Here is an 11,823-nt window from a genome sequence, read left to right as displayed (position 1 = left end):
AATTGACCCAGAAATGGACCAAAAAATGGAGAAAATTGACTCAAAAATGTGGAGAAATGTCCCAAAAATGGACCCAAAAATGGGAGAAATGGACTCAAAAATGGACTCAAAAATGGACCCGAAAATGGAAGAACTTGACCAAAAATGGACCCAAAAATGGGGGAAATTGACCTAAAATAGAGGAAATTGACCCAAAAATGGCCCCAAACAGAGCCAAGCCACACCTGGGGACACCAAAGCCCACCTGGGACCCCAAAGTGTCACCCAAAGTGTCCACCAAAGTGTCCCCAGAATGTCCCCAAAGTGTCCCCAGGTGTGCCCCCAATGTCCCCAGGGTGTCCCCAACGTCCCAGGTGTGTCCCCCCACTTGTCCCCCGTGTCCCCCCAGTGTCCCCAATGTCCCCAGGTGTGTCCAGGTGTCCCCAGGTGTCCCCGTGTCCCCCCAGTGTCCCCGTGTCCCAGGTGTGTCCCCCAGGTGTGTCCCAGTGTCCCCCAGGTGTGTCCCCCCAGGTGTCCCCCATTGTCCCCAGTGTCCCCGTGTCCCCCCAGTGTCCCCGTGTCCCCTCACCTCCGTCGTCGGGACACTTGAGGGTCGGGGGGTGACGGTGGCGGGTGACGTCGGGGCACACGGCGTACGCCGAGATCACCAGGGCGCCTGCGGGACGGGGGGACACCACGGGTCACACCACGGTCACCTGGGTGCCATCAGTGTCACCTGCGTCACCTCAGGGTCACACCAGGGTCACCTGGGTGCCATCGGTGTCACCTGGGTCACCTCAGGGTCACACCACGGTCACCTGGGTGCCATCGGTGTCACCTGCGTCACCTCCGGGTCACCCCACGGTCACCTGGGTGCCATCGGTGTCACCTGCGTCACCTCAGGGTCACCCCACGGTCACCTGGGTGCCATCGGTGTCACCTGCGTCACCTCAGGGTCACACCAGGGTCACCTGGGTGCCATCGGTTGTCACCTGCGTCACCTCAGGGTCACCCCACGGTCACCTGGGTGCCATCGGTGTCACCTGCGTCACCTCAGGGTCACAGCAGGGGTCACCTGGGTGCCATCGGTGTCACCTGGGTCACCTCAGGGGTCACACCACGGTCACCTGGGTGCCATCGGTGTCACCTGGGGTCACCTCAGGGTCACACCACGGTCACCTGGGTGCCATCGGTGTCACCTGCGTCACCTCAGGGTCACAGCAGGGTCACCTGGGTGCCATCGGTGTCACCTGGGTCACCTCAGGGTCACCCCAGGGGTCACTGGGTGCCATCGGTGTCACCTGCGTCACCTCAGGGTCACAGCAGGGTCACCTGGGTGCCATCGGTGTCACCTGCGTCACCTCAGGGTCACACCAGGGTCACCTGGGTGCCATCGGTGTCACCTGCGTCACCTCAGGGTCACACCAGGGTCACCTGGGTGCCATCGGTGTCACCTGCGTCACCTCAGGGTCACACCAGGTCACCTGGGTGCCATCGGTGTCACCTGCGTCACCTCAGGGTCACACCAGGGTCACCTGGGTGCCATCGGTGTCACCTGCGTCACCTCAGGGTCACACCAGGGTCACCTGGGTGCCATCGGTGTCACCTGCGTCACCTCAGGGTCACCCCACGGTCACCTGGGTGCCATCGGTGTCACCTGCGTCACCTCAGGGTCACACCAGGGTCACCTGGGTGCCATCGGTGTCACCTGCTCACCTCAGGGTCACACAGGGTCACCTGGGTGCCATCGGTGTCACCTGCGTCACCTCAGGGTCACACCAGGGTCACCTGGGTGCCATCAGTGTCACCTGCGTCACCTCAGGGTCACACCACGGTCACCTGGGTGCCATCAGTGTCACCTGTGTCACCTCCGGGTCACACCAGGGTCACCTGGGTGCCATCAGTGTCACCTGCGTCACCTCAGGGTCACACCAGGGTCACCTGGGTGCCATCAGTGTCACCTGCGTCACCTCAGGGTCACACCAGGTCACCTGGGTGTCATCAGTGTCACCTGCGTCACCTCAGGGTCACACCAGGGTCACCTGGTGCCATCAGTGTCACCTGCGTCACCTCAGGGTCACACCAGGGTCACCTGGGTGCCATCGGTGTCACCTGCGTCACCTCAGGGTCACACCACGGTCACCTGGGTGCCATCGGTGTCACCTGCGTCACCTCCGGGTCACACCAGGGTCACCTGGGTGCCATCAGTGTCACCTGCGTCACCTCAGGGTCACACCAGGGTCACCTGGGTGCCATCGGTGTCACCTGCGTCACCTCAGGGTCACAGCAGGGTCACCTGGTGTCCCCACTGTCCCCAGTGTCCCCAATCCCCCAGTGTCCCCAAGTCCCCAGGTCCCCATTGTCACCAGGTGCCATCACGGTGTCTGTCCCCACGTGGGCCGCCATGCTGAGCGAGTCCCCAATGTCCCCAGTGTCCCCAATGTCCCCTCTGGTGTCCCCAATGTCCCCGATGTCCCCGATGTCCCCAATCCCCCAGTCCCCAGTGTCCCCAATCCCCCATGTCCCCAATGTCCCCAATCCCCCGTTGTCCCCGTTGTCCCCACTGTCACCAGGTGCCATCACAGTGTCGGTGCCCACGCGGGCCGCCATGCTGAGCGAGTCCCCAATGTCCCCAATGTCCCCAATCCCCCCAGTGTCCCAGTGTCCCCAATCCCCCAGTGTCCCCAATCCCCCCAGTGTCCCCAATGTCCCCAATGTCCCCAGTGTCCCCCAGCAATGTCCCCCGCTGTCACCAGGTTCATGACGGTGTCTGTCCCCACGCGGCCGCCATGCTGAGCGAGTCCCCAATGCCCCAATGTCCCAATCCCCCCGTTGTCCCCAGCGTTGTCCCCATTGTCACCAGGTGTCATGACGGTGTCCGTCCCCCACTCTGGCCGCCATGCTGAGCGAGTCCCCAATGTCCCCAATGTCCCCAATCCCCCAATGTCCCCAATCCCCCCAGTGTCCCCAATCCCCCAGTGTCCCCAGCGTTGTCCCCATTGTCACCAGGTGCCATCACGGTGTCCGTCCCCACGCGGGCCGCCATGCTGAGCGAGTCCTTTGCCGCCGTCGATGGCCACGCCCAGGTGGCGCAGGGCCACCACCAGCGCGTCCACACGCGGTCACCAGCGCCCCGCCCTCGGAGCCCAGCTTGGAGCCCCACATCCAATTGCCCGAGCACTTCACGTCCTGGGGACAGCGACGGGGACAGCAAGGGGACACGGGGACACAGGGGGACACGGGACATGGGGGGACACGGACAGGGACACGGGGACAGAAAGGGGACATGGGGACACGGGGACACAGGGGACATTGCGGGCATTGGGGACACAGGGACAGGGACACGGGGACACGGAGGGACACGGGGACACGGGGACAGAAAGGGGACACGGACAGGGACACGGGGGACATTGCGGGCATTGGGGACACAGGGACAGGGACACGGGGACAGAGGACATGGGGACAGCAAGGGGACATTACAGGGATTGGGGACATTGGGGGGATTGGGGACACGGGGACACGGGGGGACACGGGGACACAGGGACAGGGGACACGGGGGGACACGGGGACACAGGGACAGGGGGACAGGCGGGGGACACGGGGACATTACAGGGATTGGGGACATTGGGGGGATTGGGGACATGGGGACACGGGACACCAGACAGGGGACACAGGGGGAACAGGGGACACAGGGGGCACAGGGGACACGGGGACAGCAAGGGGACATGGGGGACACGGGGACAACAGGGAGAGCGGGGACATGGGACACAGGGGACACCAGACAGGGGACACCAGGGACACAGGGGACAGAGGGGCCAGGGGACATTGCGGGGATTGGGGGCATTGGGGACATGGGGGACACAGGGGACAGCAAGGGGACATGGGGACACAGGGACACGGGGGACAACGGGGACAGATGATATGGGGACACGGGGGGACAACGGGGACAGCAAGGGGACACCGGGGACAGAGGGGGACATGAGGACACAGGGGAGAGTGGGGACATTGGGGGGATTGGGGACACGGAGGACATGGGGACACAGGGACAGCAAGGGGACACCGGGGGCATGGGGGACAGCGGGGGATTGGGGACATTGGGGACATTGGGGACATGGGACACAGGGACAGGGGACAGTGGGGGGATTGGGGGCATTGGGGACAGAGAGGACAGAGGGGACACAGGGGGCAGAGGGACAGTGGGGACAAAAGGGACAGAGGGGACATTGGGGACATTGGGGACATTGGGGGGGATTGGGGACATTGGGGACACACAGAGGACAATCAAAGGGGACACAGAGAGAGAGACAGAGGTGGGGGAGGGGACAGGTCAGTGTCCCCGCCTGTCACCTCCCCCTGCCGCCACCCCCACCCACAATGTCCCCAACCCCCCGTGTCCCCAATGTCCCAAAAATCCCCAAAAATCCCCAAAAATCCCAAATGTCCCAAACCCCCCCAATGTCCCCAATGCCCCAGTAACCCAGTGTCCCCACACCCCCTCAATGTCCCCAATGTCCCCATGTCCCCACACCCCCTCAATGTCCCCATGTCCCCAAAAATCCCCAAATATCCCAAATGTCCAAACCCCCCCCAATGTCCCCAGTGTCCCACACCCCCTCATTGTCCCCAATGTCCCAAAAATCCCCAAATGTCCAAATGTCCCAAACCCCCCCAATGTCCCCAATGCCCCAGTAACCCCAGTGTCCCCACACCCCCTCAATGTCCCCAATGTCCCCAATATCCCAAAAATCCCCAAATCCCCTGAACCCCCTTGATGTCCCCAACGTCCCCAATGCCCCAGTGTCCCCAATGTCCCCATGTCCCCAGTGTCCCAATAACCCCAAATCCCCCCAACACCCCAGATGTCCCCAATGTCCCCGATGTCCCCAGTGCCACCTTGAGCTGTGTCACGCGTGCGAACACCAGGTTGGTGAGGGCCTCGGCCAGCGCCCCCTGTCCCCAGTGTCCCCAGTGTCCCCAGTGTCCCCAGTGTCCCAATGTCCCAGTAACCCCAAAGCCCCCCAATATCCCAACCTCCCCAGTGTCCCCAGTGTCCCCAAGTGCCACCTTGAGGTGTGTCACCCGTGCGAACACCAGGTTGGTGAGGGCCTCGCCAGTGCCCCGTGTCCCCAATGTCCCAAATGTCCCAAAAATCCCTAAAAATCCCAAATCCCTCAAATCCCCAAACCTCCCCAATGTCCCCATTGTCCCTGATGTCCCCGATGTCCCCAATGTCCCAAATAACCCCAAAGGCCCCGAACCTCCCCAATGTCCCCATTGTCCCCGATGTCCCCAAGTGCCACCTTGAGGTGCGTGACCCGTGCGAACACCAGGTTGGTGAGGGCCTCGGCCAGCGCCCCGTGTCCCCAATGTCCCCAGTGTCCCCAATGTCCCCAAACCCCCCAACATCCCAAACCCCCCAGTCCCCCATGTCCCCAGTAACCCCAGTGTCCCCAAACCCCAGAACCTCCCCAATGTCCCCAATGTCCCCGATGTCCCCAATGTCCCCGATGTCCCCAAGTGCCACCTTGAGGTGTGTCACCCGTGTGAACATCAGGTTGGTGAGGGCCTCGGCCAGCCGCCCCTGTCCCCAGTGTCCCCAGTGTCCCAAATGTCCCAAATATCCCAAATAACCCCAAATCCCCTGAACCTCCCCGATGTCCCCAGTGTCCCCGATGTCCCAAGTGCCACCTTGAGGTGCGTCACCCTGGCGAACACCAGGTTGGTGAGGGCCTCGGCCAGCGCCCCATGTCCCCAGTGTCCCCAGTAACCCCAATGTCCCCAATGTCCCAAATAACCCCAAACCCCCTGAACCTCCCCAATGTCCCCAATGTCCCCAGTGTCCCCAAGTGCCACCTTGAGGTGCGTCACCCTGGCGAACACCAGGTTGGTGAGGGCCTCGGCCAGCGCCCCATGTCCCCATGTCCCCCATGTCCCCAGTAACCCCAGTGTCCCCAAACCCCCAGAACCTCCCCATTGTCCCCGATGTCCCCGATGTCCCCAAGTGCCACCTTGAGGTGCGTCACCCTGGCGACACCAGGTTGGTGAGGGCCTCGGCCAGCGCCCCATGTCCCCATGTCCCCCAATGTCCCCAGTAACCCCAGTGTCCCCAAACCCCCCAATTGTCCCCAGTGTCCCGATGTCCCCCGATGTCCCCAAGTGCCACCTTGAGGTGTGTCACCCTGGCGAACACCAGGTTGGTGAGGGCCTCGGCCAGCGCCAGCCGCGCGCCGGCCGCGGGGTCCAGCAGCCCCTTGAGCGGCTGCTCGCCGATGGCCGTGGCCGCGCCGGTGTCCCCGAACGGGGACAGGGCCACCACGGCCACGTCGGCCAGCGGCGTGTGCAGGGGACCCACGCACTGCTGCTGGGCCACCAGCCCCGTCACCGAGCGGTCCACCTGGGGACACGGGACAGTGAGGGGACACTGGGGACACTGGGGCATTGGGGACATTGGGGACATTGGGGACATTGGGGGCATTGGGGGTTTGGGGACACTGGGGGCATTGGGGACATTGGGGACATTGGGGACATTGGGGGGGATTGGGGACATTGAGGACACTGAGGGACACTGGGGACATTGGGGACATCAGGGGGATTGGGGCATTGGGGACATTGGGGGATTGGGGGGATTGGGGACATTGGGGACATTGGGGGGGATTGGGGATATTGGGGACACTGGGGACACTGGGACACTGGGGACATGGGGATTGGGGGATTGGGGGGATTGGGACATTGGGGGGATTGGGGGGATTGGGGGATTGGGGACATTGGGACATTGGGACATTGGGGACATTGGGGACACTGGGGACACTGGGGACATTGGGGACACTGGGGACATTGGGGGGATTGGGGACATTGGAGGGATTGGGGGGATTGGGGGGATTGGGGGCATTGGGGCGACTGGGGACATTGGGGACATTTGGGGAATTGGGGAATTGAGGGCATTGGGGGCATTGGGGGATGGGGGGATTGGGGGACATTGGGGGAATTGAGGGCATTGGGGGCATTGGGGGGATTGGGGGATTGGGGACTTGTGAGGGAATTGGAGGCATTGGGGGCATTGGGGGATTGGGGGGATTGGGGACATTGGGGGAATTGAGGGCATTGGGGCATTGGGGGATGGGGGGATTGGGGCATTGGGGAATTGAGGGCATTGGGGAATTGGGGGATTGGGTGGACTTGGGAATGGGGGAATTGAGGGCATTGGGGGCATTGGGGGATTGGGGGATTGGGATTGGGGGAATGAGGCATTGGGGCATTGGGGGGGATTGGGGGCATTGGGGACATTGGGGACATGGGGACATGGGGGACAGTGAGGGGACATGTGGACATGGGGGACATGGGGGACATTGGGGGACTTGGGGGATTTGGGACACTGGGGACAGTGTGGACATGGGGACACTGGGGGATTTGGGACTTTAATGGGGACATCAAGGTGACACTGGGGCCATGGGTGCGGTGGCACAGGTGCCGGGTGGCACAGGTGGCACCGAGTGGTGGTGCTGAGGTGACACAGGGGTCACACAGGGGACAGGTGTGACGGACAGGTGACACAGAGGTGACACACACAGGTGACACTCTCACCTTGTTGGTGAGGTACCTCTTGCTGGCCACGGCCGGGGTCGGGTTGGGCTCACACAGGGTTGACATTGGGGTGACATTGGGGTAACAGAGGTGACACAGGTGACACACACAGGTGACAGAGAGGTGACACAGAGGTGACACTGAGGTGACATTGAGGTGTCACTGACCTTGTTGGTGAGGTACATCTTGCTGGCCACGGCCGGGGTCGGGTTGGGTTGGGATCACACAGGGGTGACAGTGGGGTCACACAGGTGACATTGGGGTGACACACAGGTGACACAGGGGTGACACAGACAGATGACAGGTAACAGAGGTGACACACAGGTGACACAGGTGACATTGGGGTGACACAGGGGTGACACAGACAGATGACAGTAACAGAGGTGACACACAGGTGACACAGGTGACACTGAGGTGACACACAGGTGACACAGATGACACACTGACCTTGTTGGTGAGGTACCTCTTGCTGGCCACGGCCGGGGTTGGGTGGTTTGGATCACACAGGGTGACTTGGGGTGACACAGGTGACATTGGGGTGACACAGACAGGTGACAGGTGACACAGGGGTGACACAGGTGACACAGACAGGGTGACACAGAGGTGACACACACAGGTCACAGGTGTGTCACTGACCTTGTTGGTGAGGTACCTCTGCTGGCCACGGCCGGGGTCGGGTTGGGTTGGGATCACACAGGGGTGACATTGGGGTGACACAGGTGACACAGGGGTGACACAGGGGAGAGACAGGTGACACAGACAGGTGACAGGTAACAGAGGTGACACACAAGTGACACACACAGGTGACAGGTGTGTCACTCACCTTGTTGGTGAGGTACCTCTTGCTGGCCACGGCCGGGGTTGGGGTGGGTTGGGATTACACAGGGGTGACACAGGGGTGACACAGGTGACATTGGGGTGACACAGGTGACACAGGGGTGACACAGGTGACACAGGTGACAGGTGACACACAGGTGACAGGTGTGTCACTGACCTTGTTGGTGAGGTACCTCTTGCTGGCCACGGCCGGGGTTGGGGTCACACAGGGTGACATTGGGGTGACACAGGTGACATTGGGGTGACACACAGGTGACACAGGGGTGACACAGGGGTGACACAGGGAGAGACAGGTGACACAGACAGGTTGACAGGTAACAGAGGTGACACACAGGTGACACACAGGTGACACACAGGTGACAGGTGTGTCACTCACCTTGTAAGAGTACCTCTTGCTGGCCACGGCCGGGGCTGGGCTCACACAGGGGTGACACAGGGGTGACATTCAGGTGACACAGGGTGACACAGGTGACACACACAGGTAAACTCACAGGTGACACTCAGGTGACACACACAGGTAACACACAGTGACACACAGGTGACACTCTCACCTTTGTTGGTGAGGTACCTCTTGCTGGCCACGGCCGGGGCTGGGCTCACACAGGGGTGACATTGGGGTGACATTGGGGGTAACAGAGGTGACACAGGTGACACAGACAGGTGACACAGGTTGACACACAGGTGACAACACAGGTGTCACTGACCTTGTTGTGAGTACCTCTTGCTGGCCACGGCCTGCAGCCTCAGCACCCTCTCTCGAGCGCCGCGCGCTAGCCCCAGCCCCGGGGGCAGGCTCAGGGGGCGCCGCGGCAGCGCCCGGCCGCGACAGGTGGAACTCCTGGGGACCCCAAAACACGTTCAGGAGGGACCCCAAAAACGCATCAGGATCCCAAATACCATCATCAGGACCCTCAAAATCCATCAGGAGGGACCCCAAAAAACTCCCAGGGACCCAAATAACACCCAGACCCCGAAAACGGCATTGGGGACCCCAAAAACGGCATCGGGGACCCCAAAATCCATCAGGGACCCTGAAAACGGCATCAGGGACCCCAAAATCCCTCAGGGACCCCAAAAACATCATCAGGACCCAAAAAAACATCATCAGGACCCCAAATACGCAGCGGGACCCCAAAAACCATGGGGACCCCAAAATTGCATCGAGGACCCCAAAAACGCATTGGGACCCCAAAAATGGCATCAGGGACCCAAAAAATGGCATCGGGACCCCAAAAAACGCATCGGAGACCCAAAATCCATCAGGACCCAAAAAACATCATCAGGGACCCAAAAACGGCATTAGGAACCCCAAAAACGCATCGGGACCCCAAAAAACGCATCGGGGACCCCAAAAACACCCAGGGACCCCAAAATTACCCAGGACCCAAAAAACCATCATCAGGGACCCCAAAAAACGCATCGGGGACCCCGAAAATGCATCAGGACCCCGAAAACACCCAGGGACCCAAAAAACCATCATCAGGACCCCAAAACGGCATCGGGGACCCCGAAAATGCATCGAGGACCCCAAAAACAGCATCGAGGACCCCAAAATCCATCAGGGACCCCAAAAACGCATCGGGACAGCCAAAAATGCACTGGGACCCCAAAAACGCTTTGGGACCCCGAAAAGGGCATCGAGGACCCCAAAAAGGCACTGGGACCCCATAATACCCAGGGACCCAAAAAAACATCATCAGGGACCCTAAAACAGCATCGGGGACCCCAAAAATAGCATCGGGGACCCAAAAAGGCATCGGGGACCCCAAAAATCGCATGGGGGACCCCAAAAACGCATCGGGGACCCCAAAAATACCCAGAAACCCAAAAACCATCATCAGGACCCTAAAACACATCGGGACCCCAAAAATAGCATCGGGACCCCAAAAAATGCATCGGGGACCCCAAAAACGGCATGGGACCCCAAAACGCATCGGGACCCCAAAAATACCCAGAAAGCCCAAAACCATCATCAGGACCCCAAAAATGCATCAGGACCCCAAAAATACCCAAAAACCCCAAAAACCATCATCAGGACCCCAAAAAACATCACAGGACCCCAAATACTCAGCTGGACCCCAAAAACGCATTGGGACCCCAAAATGCATCGAGGACCCCAAAAACGGCATGGGACCCAAAATGCATCAGGACCCCAAATTCATCGGGACCCCAAAACGGCATCGAGACCCCAAAATCCATCAGGGACCCAAAAAACATCATCAGGGACCCCAAAAACGCATTAGGACCCCAAAAACGCATCGGGGACCCCAAAAACGCATCGGGACCCCAAAAAACACCCAGGACCCCAAAATTACCCAGGACCCAAAAAACCATCATCAGGACCCCAAAAACTGCATCGGGACCCCGAAAATGGCATCAGGACCCCGAAAACACCCAGGGACCCAAAAACCATCATCAGACCCCAAAAACGCATCGGGGACCCCGAAAATGGCATCGAGGACCCCAAAAACAGCTCGGGGACCCCAAAATCCATCAGGGACCCCAAAAACGGCATCGGGACAGCCAAAAATGGCACTGGGGACCCCAAAAACGGCTTTGGGGACCCCGAAAAGGGCATCGAGGACCCCAAAAATGGCACTGGGACCCCAATAATACCCAGGACCCCAAAAAAACATCATCAGGGACCCTAAAACAGCATCGGGACCCCAAAAATAGCATCGGGACCCCAAAAATGGCATCGGGACCCCAAAAACGCATGGGACCCCAAAAACGCATCGGGACCCAAAAATACCCAAGAAACCCCAAAAACCATCATCAGGACCCTAAAACAGCATCGGGGACCCCAAAAATAGCATCGGGGACCCCAAAAATGCATCGGGGACCCCAAAAAACGGCATGGGGACCCCAAAAAACTGCATCGGGGACCCCAAAAATACCCAGAAAGCCCAAAAACCATCATCAGGGACCCCAAAAAATGCATCAGGGACCCCAAAAATACCCAAAAACCCCAAAAACCATCATCAGGGACCCAAAAAAACATCATCAGGGACCCCAAATACGCAGCGGGGACCCCAAAAAACGCATTGGGGACCCCAAAAATGGCATCGAGGACCCCAAAACGCATTGGGGACCCCAAAAATGCATCAGGGACCCCAAAAATGGCATCGGGGACCCCAAAAACGGCATCGGAGACCCCAAAATCCATCAGGACCCAAAAAACATCATCAGGGACCCCAAAAACGGCATTAGGGACCCCAAAAACGGCATCGGGGACCCCAAAAACGGCATCGGGACCCCAAACACAACCCAGGGACCCCAAAATTACCCAGGGACCCAAAAAACCATCATCAGGACCCCAAAAACGGCATCGGGGACCCCGAAAATGGCATCAGGGACCCCGAAAACACCCAGGGACCCAAAAAACCATCATCAGGGACCCCAAAAACGGCATCGGGGACCCCGAAA

General features: G+C 60.2%; 1 protein-coding gene across 1 annotated transcript in view; it reads right to left on the bottom strand.

Annotated features, from left to right (window-relative positions):
* Positions 1-567: 567 nt before the first annotated feature.
* Positions 568-11,823, bottom strand: part of LOC135287324 (uncharacterized) — a 51,681-nt gene continuing 40,425 nt past the window's right edge. Inside the window, 7 exon segments of the mRNA XM_064400666.1 lie at positions 568-655; positions 2,986-3,168; positions 6,143-6,373; positions 7,561-7,608; positions 8,774-8,808; positions 8,949-8,987; positions 9,102-9,235. Of these exon segments, the coding sequence (XP_064256736.1) occupies positions 2,995-3,168; positions 6,143-6,373; positions 7,561-7,608; positions 8,774-8,808; positions 8,949-8,987; positions 9,102-9,235 (661 nt within the window). The 3' untranslated portion in view covers positions 568-655; positions 2,986-2,994.

This window comes from Passer domesticus, chromosome 29 (genome assembly GCF_036417665.1).
Source record: "Passer domesticus isolate bPasDom1 chromosome 29, bPasDom1.hap1, whole genome shotgun sequence".
NCBI classification, from domain to species: Eukaryota; Metazoa; Chordata; class Aves; order Passeriformes; family Passeridae; genus Passer; species Passer domesticus.
Note: the sequence above shows the minus strand (reverse complement) of the source record. Positions and strands in the feature narration are given on the sequence as shown.